General features: G+C 33.8%; 2 protein-coding genes and 1 long non-coding RNA gene across 5 annotated transcripts; 2 read left to right on the forward strand and 1 right to left on the reverse strand.

The window, feature by feature from the left end:
* Positions 1–7618: 7618 nt before the first annotated feature.
* On the reverse strand, positions 7619–11388 carry LOC121777125 (transcription initiation factor TFIID subunit 14b-like). 2 transcript variants are annotated; one of them, XM_042174265.1, is made up of 6 exons: positions 11179–11388; positions 10294–10382; positions 9981–10202; positions 9718–9902; positions 9510–9616; positions 7619–7979 (listed from the first exon to the last, which is right to left on the reverse strand). In XM_042174265.1, exons 1-6 carry the CDS (start codon positions 11287–11289, stop codon positions 7890–7892), a joined length of 804 nt encoding a protein of 267 aa, XP_042030199.1. In that variant the 5' UTR covers positions 11290–11388; the 3' UTR covers positions 7619–7889. The 2 variants fall into 2 exon arrangements, with proteins under 2 accessions (XP_042030199.1, XP_042030198.1); XM_042174264.1 differs by having other exon boundaries at positions 9510–9619; positions 11179–11387.
* Positions 11389–13642: 2254 nt separating this feature from the next.
* Positions 13643–14710, forward strand: LOC121777126. The gene is made up of 3 exons (XR_006045373.1): positions 13643–13880; positions 13982–14139; positions 14240–14710. It is a non-coding gene; the product is annotated as an uncharacterized LOC121777126 (long non-coding RNA).
* Positions 14711–15756: 1046 nt separating this feature from the next.
* LOC121777123 lies at positions 15757–19713 on the forward strand. 2 transcript variants are annotated; one of them, XM_042174263.1, is made up of 3 exons: positions 15757–15883; positions 17749–18611; positions 19277–19713. In XM_042174263.1, the coding sequence occupies exons 2-3, from the start codon at positions 17752–17754 to the stop codon at positions 19449–19451; spliced, it is 1035 nt and encodes a 344-aa protein (XP_042030197.1). In that variant the 5' UTR covers positions 15757–15883; positions 17749–17751; the 3' UTR covers positions 19452–19713. The 2 variants fall into 2 exon arrangements, with proteins under 2 accessions (XP_042030197.1, XP_042030196.1); XM_042174262.1 differs by lacking the exon at positions 15757–15883 and adding an exon at positions 15890–16083.
* The last annotated feature ends 53 nt before the right edge of the window (positions 19714–19766 follow it).

A 19766-nucleotide genomic window follows, 5' to 3' on the forward strand; every position in this document is an offset into this window, starting at 1 on the left:
AAAATCTATATCATCCTACTTTACCCATCGTGTGTTAAAATTCATATCATCCCTAAATGGTCTATTTATATGCGACACTGCACATTTAAAAATATATGCAGATATGAGTATATGAGTATTTAATGAACATTTGCCAAAATATACATTCATACTACTTTGAAGACTCACTAAATTATTTTATGAAGTGTGACCGCATAGTGTAACTTCTTTCTGGTCTTTATTACTTCCTTCGGCCTACTTTAGCAGTCCATTGACATTTTTGCATTCGTTTTTAAAAAAATGATAATAAATAGTTAAATCTTCTCTCCATTATTCCATCTCTTAATTTATCATTTTCCCACTTGAATTATTTATTACTCCTTCCGTCCCATTGAAAATTATCCACTTTCTTTTTTAGTTTGTCTCAATCAAGATGATTCATTACTAAAAATGAAAACACCTTTTATCTCTATTTTATTCTCTCTCTTACTTTATTCTCTCCACTCAACATACAAAATAAAACTGCATAACATCTTGTGTTGCCCAAGGAATGGATCATTTTTCTTGGGACGGAGGGAGTATTATTTTTATAAAACGAGTGCAGAAAAATCAACGGGACTGCTAAAGTAGGATGGAGAGAATACTATATTGAGACTGCTTGTGCAGTCTAAATTTTTAAAAACGCAAAGATTTAGGGGAACACCTCCTTATTTTTGCTAAAGTGACTTTATTCCATATGTTGAGATGAAAAAGAAATTTCACAATAGACTAAGTTGTCACCAAATTTCGTATAGCGAGTCATTTTATAGAAAATTCAAAATTTTAAGATATTTGATGAAAAACAAAAAACAAAGCACTATTAACCTTATTTTGTAATCTAGCAAAACTCTTGAGATATATACAAGGGTGGAGCCAGCCCATAAGCGGCTAATGCCCCCCTCACCCTTTCCCACCATTATATATTTATGTACTACATAAATTTTCAAGCTATACTGTATAAAATACACTAACGGCTTCTCCTCATATACATAATTTTTTTTTATATTTTACTTCCTCATCCCCCAATAATTATCCACTTTTATTCCGACACGAGTTTTAAGAAATGTAAAGAAAAGCGAGTTGCGAAAGTTAGTGAATATAAGTCTCACTTTTATATATTAGTTTTATAATAAAATATGAGTGAAATGAGTTAGTGGAATATAAGGTTTGCTTACCATTTATGATAAAAAAAAGTGAGAGTAGACAATTAATGAGAGACAGGCGAAAAATGATAAAAGTGAACAATTAATGGGGGATGGATGAAGTACATTTTTGCCACTTCTTAAATGAATTAATAGCTCTCCTCTAAATATATAGACTTTTGTATTTCATAAATTTAGTACTAGTAGTATAAATTATCAAAACTCCGTGCAAACAAAAGAAAATTTGTACTCTAATCTTTTAAGCCGTACATGTATAGTTACTTATAGCATGTACAAATTAAGCCAAAGAAAAACAATGCGGCAAGTAGAAGAATGTTTTGTTCTAGATTTAACAAACCAATCATTTAATCATGGCAACCAAAGAGCAAAAATGTTGTTCATCGCAAGGAAGGGTTAATCCCATATCGTGGCGAAATCCAAACTCCTCTTCGGCCTTTTGCAATAACGCCTGAAACATGGAATTTTCGAGAAATGTAATAGGAACGAGATATCTTGTCCTATTTTCGCCCACGTACACTGCAAAATGGCCTTTTGGGACGTTGTTTCTCCTCCCATTGCTTGAGCGCTTGAGGGCTACTACACTTGTGGTGGCTGTAGTAGTAGTAGTAGAGCAACTCTTGTTTGTTTTCCATATAGCCATGGCTTTTTTCTTCTTCTTTTTGGCTTGAGAATATAAGAAACAATTTGAGATATGGGGAAATGGAAGGGGCTATTTATATGGAGTATATACACACATAATGGGAAATGATAAAATTTGGTAGAAACAAGAACATGTGGAGTGTGGGGGCAAAAAACTAATTGTTGCATGGTTTTTCGTAAGAAATCATGTTGAGTGGTGGTCATCAACCATTTTTAGTGTGGCCTACATTCTTGTATTCAACAGGACACTAGGGCCATCCAATGTTCAAATTCTCCATTCCTACCTTAATACTATTATTTTTAAAATTAATAAACGTGGCCTCATAATTCATTATTATAAAAATGAGGATTAACACTAAGTTCGATCTTGAAAGCAAATACATAGTGCTACTTTTGTCGAATTTGGAATTTCTTGATACGTTACAATTACAATACAAACGGGTCCTAATCCTAAATTGCAAATTGTCTAAGCTATTGTGTCTTTTTTATATATATAAGAGTAGTAAAAAACACTGTTAAATAAACTCAATTGACAATTAAATATGAGGGGACAATACTTGCACACTTTTTTTTTAATTCTTTTTTTATAATTGATAGACCTATCCGTGATCACATCATATGTATATGTGACATAGATATTTAGTATTATGTATGCATTAATTATCGTACGATCATATCCTTGATTGATTAGCCGAAAAGAGGATACCGTAATGTTGCATTTGCAAGGAGTATTAAATGAGTGAATATAGAACTAAACTTGTCCAATTTGTTAATCTCACGAAAAAACTAATAAGTGAATTAAATAAATGAATGAATATTAAACTAAACTTGTCTAATTTGTTTATCTCACAAGAAGAAATTAATAAGTGAATTAAATTAAACCATAATATACATTAATGGAGTATACAATTATTCGTATACGTAGAGGTGAGCAAAAAAACCGGAAACCGAATATCCGAACTGAACCAAACCGAAATTTTGAAATTCGGTTCAGTTTTTTCGGTTTTTCGGTTCGGTTCGGTTTTAAAAATAAAAAAATTTCGGTTTTTCGGTTCGGACGAAGGAAAAAACCGAAAAACCGAATTATATATATATTCTATTAATTTAATATATTATATTATATATAATATATATATTCTTTTAATATATTCTTCTATATAATATATATTATATGTATTATTAATTTTATATTATATATAAATATTCTATTAGTATATATAAAATAAAATAAAATACACATATATAAATATATATTTATATTATATTTATTTTTTTAGGGTTTTTCGGTTTTTTTTCGGGTTTTTCGGGTTTTTAAGTTCGGTTTTCGGTTTTTCGGTTTCGGTTTTTCAGTTATTCGGGTTCGGTTCGGTTTGGATTTTGAACTAAATTCGGTTTTTCGGTTTTGGTTCGGTTTTGGCAAAAAAACCGAACCGAAACCCGAATGCACACCCCTACGTATACGCAGTTATGGATTCTGAAAGATATTCATTTGCATAAAGCTTTCTATATAATACTTTGTTATAATAACTACCATTAATTAATCATAGAAAGATCAATGGTCTAAATTCTTTCTCAGTTCCTACGGTAGGAAACTCTTGTGCATGATTGAACTATAATTGTCCACGTCTCTTCTTAAGAGGGGGTGATTAGTACTAATACCTTATTTCAATATCTATGTTATAAACAACTAAAAAAATGCAACATATACTGTATCATGACATTTGAAATTCCTAGTAAAAAAACATTTATTATTGAATGGATAATGAGACATAATGTCTTTGCCATGAAAGATATTAATATACGGTATAATTTTCTATCATTTTTGTTAATTATGAAGTTTAATACTTTAATATTTAGACATTCTTATCCTCTATCCCTGCTTATTAGGATTATACTAATAAGTTTTGATTTTTTAATTTAACAAACAAATCCAATCTAATCTATATTATTTTGTTTTCTGTTAGAATTTCTTACTCTAGGAAATTAGGAATGATATGCTCGCTATTTAGAATTAGTGGCTCTGTCGATTTTTTCTCTTTTAAATATTTAATTTTGCTTTATTTTCTATTCTCTTCATCTTCTTCCTCTGTGTTAAAATAAAAAGTTTCAATTTTCTTTCTCAATCATAAATTCTAATTGTTATTAGATAAATTGGTTTAAGATTTCTTGAATTTTCAATTCTAAATTATCTTTCTCTATATCATAAAAGTATCTATAATTATTCAAAATTAATTACTCCATATTGCTTGTTGGAAAATTTGCAGATATTGATGTACCAATGTGGACTTGAAAATCTGAACAAAAGTTGATAAAAGAATTAATAAAGCAAAACATGCGGCTATGTAAATAGTTTTCCATAATTAATTCGAACTAACTGTTGTGATAATATGGATGGTGGATGAAGTGTGACGTGAGGAGAAAATTGTAATCAATTGCTAACTCTTCTTAGAATCTTAACCACAATAAATTAGTGACTAAGATTTTTATAAATCTAATAATTTCTAAATTGTTATGAGTAATTTATTTTTTATTAGTTAATTTTAAAAGGATAATAACATCTACCCAACTTAGGGCATAGAATCACCCTGTTAATATAAAATAATAAAAATATTAATATGGATGGTGGATGAAGTGTGATGTGAGGGGAAAATTGTAATCAATTGGTAACTCTTCTTAGAATCTTAACCATAATAAATTAGTGACTGTAAGATTTTTATAGATCTAATAGTTTCTAAATTGTTATGAGTAATTTTTTTATTATTATTTAATCTTAAAAGGATAATAACATCTACCCAATTTAGGGCATAGAATCCGCTGTTAATATAATATAATAAAAATATTAACACGGTAACATGAGTATGTCAACACAATTTAATATTGATATTGTATATGTATTATATTGATATATTATGATAACGATATTGATAATAAATTGCTTATCAAAATATTTGAAAATTTATGAAAGTATTATCAAAATTTGTCATGCGAACATATGCAATTAGGATAGCTTTAGAATCCTTATAAAGTCATCTTTAATTTGATATATGTTATGTGAAAAATAATTTAAATTGAGATCATAAGAATTCAAAGTTTTAAGACATTTTTGAAGAATTTATAACTACTAATTTATTGTTAGTTGACTTTAACACACCTACATTTTTTATAGCTTGTATTAATATTTAGAGTTGGATAGACCTTAATTTGATGATGTAATGGCTATTATTTAGGTAAAGTTAACATTTCAAGTGTGAGTTAGCATTATAACGCACCATATACCTAATATAAGTATTATAAATGTATGAACATAATATGCATATATATTTGAGAATCTGAGATGTGTGCCTAATAATATGTGAATAAATCCTTAATTATGGAGTATTTTTTTTGAATAGATAGTCAATTTAATTTGATTTATATCTATACAAAATGATAGTCTAAACATAAAATATAATTATGGATAAAAAATAATGGCTCATAAAGACATTGGATAATTAAAACATTTCCCTTACTGAATATGCATTAATAACATGCTTAATACGACTCAATGCATGGCCAAACTAACTAATGGTGAGCGATTCTTAATCTGTTGCACGATCCATGGATTTCGAACTGATTCAACTAATCTTTTAATGGAATTAATACACTCTTCATAAAAAAATAACAGATGAAAAAGACAAATTATCTAATTTCTTTGAGTGAACTTCATAACTAGTTCTTGAACTATATCTTTTGCACACACATGTCCTAGAGAAAAAAAAATAGTAACATTAGTAGTCCCTACACTTGGCTATAATCACGAAAATTTCTTTTCACCTTTTTGACTTTTTATGATGAAAACGGTTCCAAGCCTGACTTTAATGATCTAACCCCAATAAATATGCAACAATTGGGAAGCGGCGGGTGTTTTTAAGTAGTGTTGTTTTATAAGTTAATGAAGAGATAGTAAAACAAGAGAGATGTAAAAGTAGAGATAAAAATATTTCCATTTTAAGAAACGTGTCACTTTTAATGGTACAATCCAACAAGGGAAACGTTTCATTTTAATGAGACAAAGGAAGTACTACTACTACTACTCTTTTCGTCCCCAAAGAGTATGAATTTTGGGTTCGACACGAGTTTTAATAAATAAGGGAAAAAATAAGAGAGAGAGAGAAATGGTAGTGGAAATAATGTTAGTGGAGAGAGAGGTCCAAATTATTATAATAGTATAAGTGTTAATGGTAATGGTATAAATTGTAAATAAAAAGATGTGTAGGAGTAGTATGTTGTTTGAATTTTTTAAAATTAGAAAGTTTATACTCTTTAGGGACGGACGAAAAAGAAAATAGTTCGTACTCTTTGGGGGTGTTCGGTTTGCAAGATTGTATCAGTGATTAAATTTGTAGTATGTTTGGTCATGAGATTCAACCCTCACAACTCAATCCTAGATGGATAATAATGGGATAATTAGTTATAGCTAACCCTCAATGACTAAAATAATCTCATAACTCAATCCTAGATTGTATCTTGGTATTATTTTATCTTGAAAACCGAACACCACCTTTAGGGACGGAGGGAGTACTATTTAGTAGAGAAGCACTATACTTGTATTATTTGATGTCTTTTGCGAAAAAAAAAAGAAAAGTAATTTCAAATATATTAAAAACTTAATTGTCACATTAGGTATTCAAAAGAGACATAGTTGTAAATCGAGTACCCAAGCAATTAAATAAAGTCTAAAATACCCTAGGATTAGTGACCATAGATATTTTTTTCCCAAGGACATCATTTATAGGGAGACAAGACATCCATAACAAACTAAAAAAAACAGTAGTAATAAATTTACCGCCATCTAGGAGAGGAAATCTAGCCAGAAAACAAAAGGTTAATATTCCTAGACAAAACTCATGTATGAATGTAATTATCACACAACTAAAGCATATAGTCGCCCAGAAAAGTTTATGAATTACTATCATTTTGCTGTAGATAAATACGTAAGTGCGAGAAAGCAGTGCTCCCGGGGCATTGTACAGCATTATTAATTGGAACGAAAGCGATACCTATAAAAGAAGGTGGTTGGATGCAAGATTGAACACCATCATAATCAATGAAAAAGTCACTAGACCACCTACCATGAGGTACCATTGCACCATCGCATAATAAGCCTTTCGTCCTTGTTCACACATGTTTCTCCTCACCACATCAGTTGTAGCAGATTTAGGATAAATGCTCTGGTATATATCACTATGTGCAATACCAAATTCTTATAAATCAAACACACGAGAGGAATAAAATTCCGGTAATAATCTTGCCTCCTAACCATAAGAAGCACCACCAGAAACGGGAATATTTTCTGGTGATTGAAAACTAGATGTCTCCTATTGTACTGGGGGACCAGGGGCTGAGAGCCACCTTGCCTATATTTTATATCTCCTATTCCTAATCAACGGCAAAAAACAAAGTTAAACATGTTACACACATCTGGTGCAAACCAGTCTACAGTCCCTGGTCCATGCTTGGTTATAAGTGGTCATACAACAAGATATTAGGTCTAGTTTATGAATGCCAGAAAAGAAAAGGAACTAATTTTACAAGATATTAGAAGGTCTAGTTTATGACAATGACTTTTGAACTTGGCATGTGCGACATGTTAGTTTGTTATTCTTGCCTACCAAGATCTCTAATGGAGACAAAGCGGTAAAAAGCTGCTAAGACTAAGAGCATCCAACTTGAGACATCACCCCTAATATACATTCTAAGAGGAAATGAATCTGAATTAAATGCTGAGTTCAACTGTCAAGGATTCCTCTTGAAAGAGATTCTAGAACTTAGGCAAGTTATATTATATATTTCAGTGTTGCACAGACAATACGACACCTCTGCCTTTCGCTAAATAATAATTTCTCCTCTAATACAAGATAACAATGGTGCTCGAATCCCAAATGCAAATGGAGAGCATGAAAAATAAGAAATGGCCTACACGAAGATTATCACAAAACAAATTACAGGTTTCCTGCCCTAACGATACATATATGTGCATATTCATGGTATATACCCAAGTCCTTTTACCATGATTCATCATCTTACAGGTCAGTAGTTAGAGCCTGGTTTCCATGACTGTAGTGGCAGCCCATCGATGACGCTCAGTTGTCTTCTAAGATTGATGATATGGGCTTGGACCTACCACAATGTTGACAAAGTCAGAAGGCTTGTCCATATAATGACAATGTAGACAAAGTTAGAAGGTTTGTCCATATTATGACAATGTCTGAAATAGACACACTAGTGTCTGATTGTGACAACCAAAATAATCCCCTAGTACTCTAGAAGAAGTAGCACCAAAAGGCACTTAAAGCAAACTACCTTCAATATCTCAAATAATCCCAATGTAGTCACTAAGGAGAGCACAGGAAGAGGGGGCTCTACTTCAAGTCCTGCCCCCATGAATCAACTTTTTTCCATAGGAAATACAAAGAGATAGACAATTGAAAGACAGGGAAAAAAACAGCTAGCGCAAAGGACAGATGGTAAAGGAAGAATAGGACATTTTTTGGATGAGTTCAGTGTTTGATAGTAAAGGACCAAAAAGTTCAAACCACAAAGTAACAACCAACATAATAAACCCAGTGAACAGGGCACACTAATACATATTCAGGTTCAGAAATTTAGGGTTGGATGAATGTAAAATCATCTAGACTTAAATATTCTAGGTTATTAGTTAATTTCTTTTGAGAATATCAAAAGAAAATTAATCAGAGGTGTAAATGATAGTAAATATTCCCTCCGTCCGCGATTAGGATTCCCGATTGAGTTTGCCACGGGTTTAAGAAATATAGAGAAAAGTGGGTGTAAAAGATAGTGGAATGTGAGTCTTATTTTTATATATTAGTTTTATAATAAATTGTGAGTGGAATGTGAGGCCTACTTACCATTTTTAGTAAAGTGAACTAGGACTCATAACCGCGGACGGACCGAAATGGAAAACTAAGACTCCTAGTTGCAGACGGAAGGAGTAATAAATATTGACTTTTGAGAATGATATTGAAGACATAGTTTCAAAACTATCCAGCTGTCGAGGGTAAGAAAGCAATTACATTATCAGTACTTGCACATGTAACTCCCTAAGCAATTTTAAAGTTGCAACTTCATTCGGTTCATGCTTGCACACGTCAACCATGGAAGAAACAATAAAAATTGTTTTACTGCTCTAGAAAATGCCATGAGAACCCATCTCATAAAACGATTACACAATTATGGTATACTGGAGAATTTATTCCTCTATATATTACTACAATTATTTTTTAATTTTAAAGCACCTGTCAAAATAATCTATAATCTCCATTTTGTAGGCAGGTGCGAAGGATCATGTATTAAGAGAACATAGAATTATTCGTCTCACTGAATAATTGCAGATTGGTATTATACTATGAAAATTTTGTTCTGACTATTGGAAATGGCTGCTTTCACTCATCCCAACGTCGGACCCAACCGGCCAACCCACTTAAGAAAAAATGAGAATAATGATTCAAATAGGACATTTTGGCATCAAAATTTACAGTCACAACAATCTGAAAATATTGGATAATCCAACCACTGCAGCAAGTTATGATTTATGGAAGTTTATGAGCATACATATAATAAATAATTTGAAGGCATGTCCTCATGCAATTATGGTTCAACTAATATGCAAATGAAACAAAACCGCATTACCTGCTGACGAGCTGCGGCAAGTTTTAACAGCTCATCTGCCTCAGAGAAATTGATAAACCATTGACTCAATGGGTTATCTTTGGTATCACCTTTCTTTTCATTAGGATCTTCTATAAAGGTACCAGAAAAGGTAGGAAGAAATAAGATTGTTGCCATTATGCTAAGAATAAAAAAAACATGGAAGCAAAATAGATGGTAATGACATTACCAGTGGGCAAGTTTAACATGATTGGAAGTCGAGGCACAATTACAGCAGGATGTTTCTGGATACGAGCATAAAAACTCTCAGATGGATCTGGAAATACTATCTCGTTGTATGTTTCCACGACAACAGGCCTTTTAGTTGACTGAGGGCCACTTTCATCTTCAGCATATAATTTAAGATGGTGATACCTAAAAACAGAAAGAGATTATATTGATGACTGGTGAGCAATAAAGAAGCATATTCCAAGACAAAACTAATAGACTTACAAGTCCAACTGCTTATCACAAACATCATTGTGGAAGAAAAGAGAGATAGCAATTTCAAATTCACCCCAACCACACTCCGACAACTCAAATGGTGGAGACTCAACAACTCTAACAGGGTTTTCGAAACTTGGATGCAACTGGAATACAACACGCTTGATCACTACCCCAATATCCTCATTTGTTGCCCCTCGGACATAGACCGTCCACCTGTGTGACTGAGTTCTATGACCAAAAAAGACATCAACTAAGTTAATTGGTCTACCAACATAATGAAATTCACAAGAAAGGCATATAACCCTGATATTCAACTTACTCGGAGGCCTTTCTACCAAGCCAAAAGGCAATTGTTCCATACACTATCGGAACACAGATTTCAACATCTCTGAGTCTCTTCTGCAAAATCTGTAAGGCAAGGCATCCATAAAACACTACATTAAATTCCTAGAATTGCCAGTTTAATGATACTAAATATTATCAATACATATTTCGGTGGAATTGAATAATAATGACCATCAGGAAAAAAGTTATGACAAAGACATGAGATTCATCATGTCTTACCCTCTACAATAAGCAGAAAAGAGTAGTTCAAAAAGATTATCATTGTATGCACCTGATTAAGTTGTGAATTATACAGTTTTGTTCTCATAAAGAGTCGATCAACTATAAACCAGATGAGTGACACTACTTTTGTGCATGTGAATTTAAAATATTAGACAAGGTATTCATATTCAATTCGCTAATGGTAATAGTTCAGTAACACAGATCAAGTTTCAAGATATAAGGATTTATTGGGCGTATCCGCTGCATCTCATGCTTTTATCTAGTTTCTGGAGCCAGCAAGTCCAGATTGATTGAGCACATACACAAACTCCTCAACCTCATCCAAGCCCTCCAAAACCAAGTAGTCAAACTGTGATTGTACAAATATTGTAAAATTCCCCTAAATTACAAACTTAAAGTGTGACTGAAGTTAGTTCACTCACGCATTCATGTCCCTATGTTGTCCATGCAACTTGCTATGCCTATGCATACATACTTTAATAACGATGGAACATATTATAGGTTTAAAGATTCCATAATACCTAAAATTACGACAGAAATACTGCGTGCTTGTGTATACATACTTTAATAACGTACAAGCTACAGATTTTGTGGCAAAAATTTAAAATTGGAAATCAAATTGGGTAGTCAGAGCTACCTTTTTGTCTCCATCGTCCGAAGCTCTAGTAATTTTTATCCGCTGCGGTATTAGAGTGGATTCGTTGGTATTTCGTTCCAACTGACCGTCAATTTCTACTATTTCGGCCATTGCCGTGCTCTGAAAACTAGAAATTTGCGATTTTCAGTTATGATGAATTAGGGATTTTGACAAGAAATTAGGGTTTATAGTTTTATTCATTAAACCGTAGGAATATGTACCTCGGCTTCCATTGCGTCTTTTGTTGAATTAAATTTTATTTTTCTGTGCAAATAAATTATACTACAGTACTATATATTTTGATTTTTTTACATAAAATAATCTCAATTTTATGTCCATCAATTTGTAAAAAAATAATCTCAATTTTATGTCCATCAATTTATATACTAGCAGTAATTATTATTTTTAAAGTTCTTATTTTATTAATCATGCATTAAAACTATCTACAAATAAAATAAAGAGAGAATATATAAGTCTATTAGGTAAATTATAGAATATTTACTAATTTGTGTGAGTGAAATTTATACCGTAGTATATACTTAGTTAGTAGTGATAAGTTTACATAATTAAGTATACATATAATTAGGGTGAAGAAAATGAACTTGGTTTATTTTAAAGTAAAAGTCACATCTAATGAACCTAGAACCTCGAAGTTTATAAATATTTCCTTCGTCCGCCATTAGGAGTCTCATTCTTTAGCGGCACTGGTTTTAAAAAAATGTTAAGAAAAGTGGGTAGAAAAGAGTTAGTGGAATATGAGTCTCACTTGCATGTATTAGTTTTAAATGAAATGTGAGTGGAATGAGTTAGTGGAATCTGAGACCCTATTTTCATTTATGATAAAAGTAAGCTGAGACTCCTATTCATAGACGAACTAAAATGGAAAAACGAGATTCCTATTGATTCAATGTTATCTGAGACTATGATAGACCTTCGATGGTCTATCAGAGAAAATCAAAGAGCACACGAAAGTAATTTGTGAACGGGAAATGATAAACCCTAGTTGAGGTTCTAGGGTGCGTTTTCACGCCAAAAAGAATGAGAATAAATTTATGTTTATTTCTCAATGAATCAAAAATACATTGACCTCTCAATTACAGAATATTAACTAGACTCAATAAAGATAAAAATTGCATAAAAATAGCTAACTAAAATACAAGATAGGCTAAATCAAATACTTCCTCCGTCCCAGATAGTCCCAGTATTCCATTTTGGTCCGTCCCACATAATTTGTCCCATTTCAAACTTTCCATTTATGACAACAAATTACTCCACTCTTAATCTCACTTTCGGCTACCCAAATTCCACCATTTACTCCACTTCATTTCATCCCCTTCTTCATTACTCCACACAACCTAAAACCGATTCCCCTTCTTCCTCTTAATTGCACTTTCGCCTACCCCAATTACACCATTTACTCCACTTCATTTCACTCATTCTTCATTACTCCACACAACCTCCAACCGATTCCCCTTCTTCCTCCATAATCTCCCTCTGAAAACCCTAGATCTACACCATTCCTCCACCATTTTCATTCGCCTCCACACAAATTCAAACCCCATCAGGTCTAAATACTAGACCTACGCCCTTTGAAAACCCTAGCTATGCAGCCTTAGAAGCCACCCCATACACATGTATGGTTTGGAGGTTGCCCTATGATGACAATGTTCTGAGGGATTAGGATTTTAGAAGCCACCCCTACACATGTAGGTTTGGAGGCTTTACAAAAGTGTACAAAAAACAGTTGATAGCATAAGCCACATCTAATCTTGAGGCTTCCACATCCAACTGCCAAAAAATGCTTCCTAACTTACTGATCTTAGAACCCTACAGATCTACTGATACCTGAGATGTCATATGAGGTGATCTCATTATTTTCAGACTGTTGGAGGTATGCCACTGCAGCCTTCACTATATGTTCTTCAACCTCCAATGTCTTTGGCAGTATCCACAGCCTTGTCAACCTTTCTTTGTTAATGTGTGGAGTTTTGTAGCCATTCCCCCCTTTCTCCTTCAAAATCTCTGTTAAACATCCTTGAAGAGTCAGAAAAACATTGTTCAGTGTTCCTGCACTAAGTTCATCAAAGGCTGCTTGCACATTAGCCACCAACTCATCCACTCCCCTAGCCAATTTGTCATCCTGTATAGACTGGCTGGCCCTGAAAAATCCTAAATCCAACACATTACAATCAGGAGAGTTAGCTGGTTGGCAAATGATATGGAATCTGAACCCATCTGTGTTTGCAACTGATTGAAATTCTGCATCATTATGGCTGATGTGAGGTCTGGCATTGTCTTGTTAGATGAATATTTCCTTGCTTATGTTATCTGGCCATTTAACCTTGATTACTGGTATGATCTGCATCATTATCTCAGTGTGTGAGGTCTGGAGTATGATTTGATACAGTTTGAAATAAAAAATTGATGCAAAAATAGTGTACCTTATGAATAAGGCATTCTCTCATTACATCCTTGTTCACTGATTGAATAGGCTTGGTCTCCAAGGTGCCTCTTGGTCTGTTCTTTGATTTTCTCATTGTTGGATCTTGTCTTGTGAATGGAAAGATGGCTATTTTTCCATCAAATATGACATCTCCACTTTCTCCAAAGTATGGTCTACACACTACACACATAAACATCACCTTTGTGATGAACCTTTTTGACTTGCATGACCTATATGGTTCTTCCTCATCTGGCAGCAGGTAGTATCTATCCGCAGTCTTTGTCATGAAAAACCATTTTTCATCTATATGCACTACGTTGTGCATTGTGTGGTATTTGAGCATACCATTGTTAACAACAGGCTGAACATGAGTGAGAGTCCATTTCATTCTTGATACCTTGTTTGCGGCAGTAAGCAGCGGATTAACAACATTTGTGTGTGGCCTCAGAAGTCCACATTTCACCATCCTGTCTACTGTGCTCTTACTTAAATCTAGCTTGAAAGCCATCTTGCGAATGGTAGATCTTTCAAGGACTGAAAGAGCTCTTACCCTGATTTGATCTAGCTTAATTTCATCATTGCGCTTGAAGCCTTTAACACAATCTTTTATGCTCACAGGTTCACCACTTTGGATTTGCTTGCTGGCCTCTGCCCAGATTCGATGGACTGTCTTCCTGCTCACTCCAAAGTCATTTGCTGTTTTGACAAAACCTCCATATGGTATTTTACCTAAAAGGCTCGCTTGTAGCAGGCTTTGTGCTATCAGATTCTTGGTGTCCACTCCTATGATTCGCTTGCCTTTATCTCCGGCAATGTCTCCGGCCGTGGCTCCGGCAGTTTCACCAGCAGCAGAATCCATAGCCCTATGATGAAAATTTTCTGAGGGCAATACTTCTAAAACTCTCCTTTTGTTGTGTAGGTAGTCCTTTTATAGGTAGTGGTAGTTGGCAGTTCCCTACTAAGTTCCCTCCTAAAAATTTGGTTAGAGTATTGTGGGTTTTGGCATTTCCCTCCCAAAAATCTTTTGTGTGTAATTTGATTAAACTCTCATTGAGATGTTGTATGTTGTGGAGTTGTATGAAAGAAGAAATTGAGCAGCATGTTTAATTTGTAAACTGCACAGGTTGTCCATTTTTTGAGAGCAGCTTGTTTAAGTTTGTTAAGCATTTTTCAATTCTGCCGTTTAATCCACATTAATTAAAAACTAAACATTGAACCAAAAATGTTAATTAAATGGATAAAAAAAAACCAAAAATGTTAATTATACTCACATTAAAACTAATTCAAGTTTTCCATAAAATTGACAATGAAAAAGTAACAAGGTGGACTCTATTTTCACTACCTACCTTCATTTAAATCAAAGTCAAACAAATATTTCTTAAAACTCGTGCCAGGTCAAACTGACTCGAATTATCTGAGACGGAGGGAGTAATATTTAAAGATAGCGGAGAAACTTTGGGAACAAGACATAAGGAATCTCGTCGGACAAGACATGAGGCCCCTATACACTTGACATAGTTTGGAGACTCGCTTTGGTAAACTGAAGTCAATAATTAAATATCTTATTGGTTGATTAATAAATTAAATAATAAAACCATATTTTTATTATTTTCTCTCTTTGCCTAGCTATCTCATGTTTAATTGCTTGATTTTTCTATTTACATAGTTACTACGTTAGTTATAAAAATCAAATTAATCCACCCATTTGTATATTATTCTCTTATGTGGTAGTAGAAGCATCTATTTTCGACACGAAATTTACGAAAATTTGTGTTAAGTAAGTTAAGTAAATGAAGAATAAAATAGGAAATTAAAAAGGTAGAAATATAAAGAGAGAATAAAGTAAGATAGTGTAAAGTTAGTGAAAAGAAATATGTCAGACTCTTAATGAATCCACTACTATGGAACGGATGGAATAGTCTATTAGTTCCCGTAGTTTGATAATGTATAGTACTTAAGTTGTTTTAAATGTTTAAAAATTGTGCATCCTGGGCTGCTAAATTTCACTGGAAAAAGATCGAATCGGATTAAGAAATTGACACAGTTCATAAAAATTTTGATTTGATTAATTATTAAGAAATTTGGACGACTACTTAAAAAATTAAAAGTATCAAACTCCAACATAAGTAATAATATTAGCTTTTAACTTATTTCCCGAAATAGGGATGACTCCAATTCCAAACATTGGCCTGGCCTGCTTCTAACCAAATCAAATTAGAGCATACTTTTTCTTTGATTGAAGTTGAAGTAATTTTGTAAAAGGTAAATGGGCGGATAGCAAATCACAAAGTTCAGCACCACAGTTGGCCTCATCTCTCTCTCTGGCTCTGTATTTTTTTCTCATCTTTTTTTTTGTACTTTATTTTTAATTTGACTCCTGGCTTCTGACAATCCCTGTTCGTCGTCGTTTATTCTTCTGTTGGAAGCTCCTAATTTTTCCAGATATCGACAAAGCAACCGACGTAATTTTTACTTTTTGTAGCCTTTTTTAATTGTCTTCTGCAATTTATGAGCCGATGATCTTAGAAAATTTTGTTTGGGAACTTTTGTTGTGGAACATTCCGTAATTTTGCTTCCAATTGGTTAGGATTTATTGGCATGATGATTTTGTTGGATCTTGATTATAGATGTAACTTGATTTATTTTTTGGCTAAAGTAATCATTTTGTTGGTGGTTATGGTTTTTGTCACGGTTAAGGATTGAAATACTCGGAAATGAGGTTTATATATGAATTGTGAATCATTGGAACTTTTTTATGTTCTTTGATTTGGAAAACTGATAATCTAATTTGGGTTTTAGGTAACCTTAGGATTATCTGTCTGAGTGTCTCAACCCCCTCTGTTATTCTATGTACTTTTGTGATATTGTGTAAAGTGAACTTAGGTAGCTAAAATGCTTAGGTGAGTTTTAAAAATCTAGTTTAGCAAAATAGACAATTCAAGTGGTAGTGCCAAACTGGAGCTTGAGGATGATTGTCTGAATCATTTTCATGATTGCACTGGGAGATCGATGGAAAAGAATTTTCTCGCTCAGATATTTTGTAAATGTTTTCTGCATTCATCTATGATTAAGCATCATAAGCACATCTGAGATTTATCTATATATACATTGTCTTGTGAGTTTATGCTGAGAATACAGTTTCTTGATGCTATCCTGAGAAATTTGGGAAGGACAAATAAGGAAACTGAGCATAGTTTTATCTTCTCTCACCGTTAGCATGACTTTGAATGAAGAGCATATTCTAGGTTTTGGGCTCTGGTGTCCATGCTCAGGAACATTGTCTTGAACTGTCCCGGTTATAGATTAGGCTCTTATAGCATGATAGGGGTCTGTAATCTTTTACACAAAAGAATCATGAACTGGATGTAATCTCCCACATATTTGATTCTGTGATTGTGAAATTAAAAAAGATGTTAGGTTTTTATGTTGAGACAGGCTCCTATCATTTGTATTCCTTCACTAGGAAGCATCTGCTTTTGGTGTGGTTAGTATGTTGCATGTTATTGTAGCCTCGTGGGAAAGGTTTACTGATTTTCTTTCTTAAAGCATTATCCTTGTACAAGCTCCTATCATTTGAAGAAGCTACAAAGCCCGTCATAGAGGGGGTCTACTGGAATTTTTCATTCTTATCATGTGTGCTTTTTCCTGTTGAGGTATCAGGGAAAATATAATGTGTAGAGGGGGTCTACTGGAATTTAAACATTTGTAAGATCAAAGAGTCTGGCTTTTTACACAAACTTTATCCATCTTCTATTATTAGATCCATAAAAAAATAGTCTTGAAACACTTGATCACTGATAAGGATTGTTGCATTGATTGGTTCATACTCCTTCCGTCCCTTAAAAATATGAACTTTTGAAGGGCACGAGTTTTAATGCACAATTGGTAAAGTAAGAGAGATAGGAAGAAAAAGTGATTGAAGTATTGTTAGTGGCGAATGTGTCCTACCTCATTAGAGAGAAAGAAGTTTCCTAAAGTAGAAAGTGCATAATTTTAAGGGACAAACTAAAATAGTAATAGTTCATATAACGGAGGGAGTATAATTTTGTGGCATATTCTTGTGCTTGCTGATTTATTATTTATATTATTGGCTTTTGATGTCCTAAACGAATAGAGCTATCTTCCAGGTAATGGCAACCGAGGAAGATATTGGCGTGCCAGATCTGAAGTCACAGTTGACCAACACACAGACCCATTGGAAGCAGGAGATAGGAAGAAGCCAGTCTCAAGTGGATGCATTGCAAGAGAATCTTACGGAGGTAAAGGATTGTATACAAGGCTCTGAAGTAGATGCTAAGAAGGAGCTGAAAGTTCTCTGGCATAGAGTCAAAACGTCTGCAACATTGTTGACATACTTGAAATCGAAAGCAAGAATCATGGCGATTCCTCATTTGGCTCATACCTCTTGTGGTATCAAACAATTGGAGGGTGTGGGTCTAGTTGATAAAAATGGTGTGCCATTGTCTGGATGGTCAAGGAATGTAGATACTTCTTTTTTCGAGCATGCAGATGAGGAAACATGGACAGCGCTTAGCAGTCAGGACGGTGCTCTTGATGAACAAGATGGAGTTTATATTAGCGAAGTACTCAAAAGTGTACAAATGGTTACAGATGTAATGGAAACTCTTGTGAAGAGAGCTATAATGGCGGAATCTGAAACAGTTACGGAGAAGGAAAAGGTAACAGTAGGAAAAGAGGAAATAAAAAAGAAGGCATTTCAAATCGATAATATGTCACTAAAATTAGAGGAGATGGAGCAGTTTGCAATGGGTACAAATACTATTTTGAACGAGATGAGACAGAGGGTAGAAGATCTGGTTGAAGAAACTTCTAGACAAAGGCAAAGAGCTGCAGAGAACGAGCAGGAGCTTTGCCGTGTTAAGCAAGAATTTGAATCCCTGAAATCTTATGTCAGTACACTAATTAGTGCAAGGGAAACACTTCTTTCATCAGAGAAGCAATTTCAGGCGATTGAAAAGCACTTTGAACGGTCAGTGTGCTCTAACCTTTATCATTTTGTTAGGGATTTTGACTAGTATCGTGCTCTTCCTTGTTATACGATTCTATTTGGTAGCTCATGCAATCATGTATGGTTGTTATTCAGATTCTTGCATCTGTTTAGCTCCACTTTCCCCATTTAACTTATAAGTATCTGTTTCTTGTACTTCCATGTTTTCACTTTGTCATTTGAGTCCCTTCCTTTTAGCAGAAGCAGACAGATTATATTACGAGACTATCCACTTCTGAAAGCTAGCGTAAAATGCCAAGATTTAAGTAATAATTTTTTTATAGACAGTGGGAACCACCATAAGCATATAAACTGTTAAACCTTGCTGTGTATGATGTCTTTTTGAGAAACTTGCTTCGTCCTGAACGAATGTGCCAAGAAGATTCTTGTCTTGTTTAAGAATCAATCCATTTTATTGATATTGAGGATTTGTGAATGAAATATAAATACTTGAATGTAAATATCAAAATTTAATTGAATTTGCCCGATTTCTTTTTCTTTTCTGTCTTCAGTTACCGGGTTTGAGTTAACAAGCTCTACATGTTTTTTGGGAATTACTATTACTTATTTCTGCCGTCGGAGATTAGGCTATATACTTACTTTCATGTCTGGAAAATTTACTGTTTGGTTCTGTTGGGCGCGGCCAGGCTTGTGGCCAAAACATCGCAATTGGAAAGTGAGAAGATGCAGAAGGAAGTCGAAGTCCAGAAACTCATGGAAGATAATGTGAGACTGAGTGCTCTACTGGACAAGAAAGAGGCCCAACTCGTGGCCATGAACGAGCAGTGCAAGCTCATGGCACTGAACGCTTCCAATATATAATTTTGAAATCCTCAACTCATTTGATAGAGCTGCCATCCTTGAACAACCCTAATCACGCTTTGTAGCTGTCTCCTGCATACCCACGAAAGTCTATTGATCGAACTTGATGTTCATTTTTCATTTTCAAGTTGCCATAGGACGGAACTTGTACTTCATCTTCATGTATTTTCTTATTTGAGAGATGTATAACCTATACTGTTGGAGAGTGGAGACCTTTTCCATTCTACCCAGTTCAGTTTGTGATTATCCTGCTGTCTAGTTATTTCTTCGGTGTGTTAGTTGTTAACTTCCACGGATAGTGTTTTCGTCACATTT

The sequence above is a fragment of the Salvia splendens genome, chromosome 18 (assembly GCF_004379255.2).
Source record: "Salvia splendens isolate huo1 chromosome 18, SspV2, whole genome shotgun sequence".
Taxonomy (NCBI): Eukaryota; Viridiplantae; Streptophyta; class Magnoliopsida; order Lamiales; family Lamiaceae; genus Salvia; species Salvia splendens.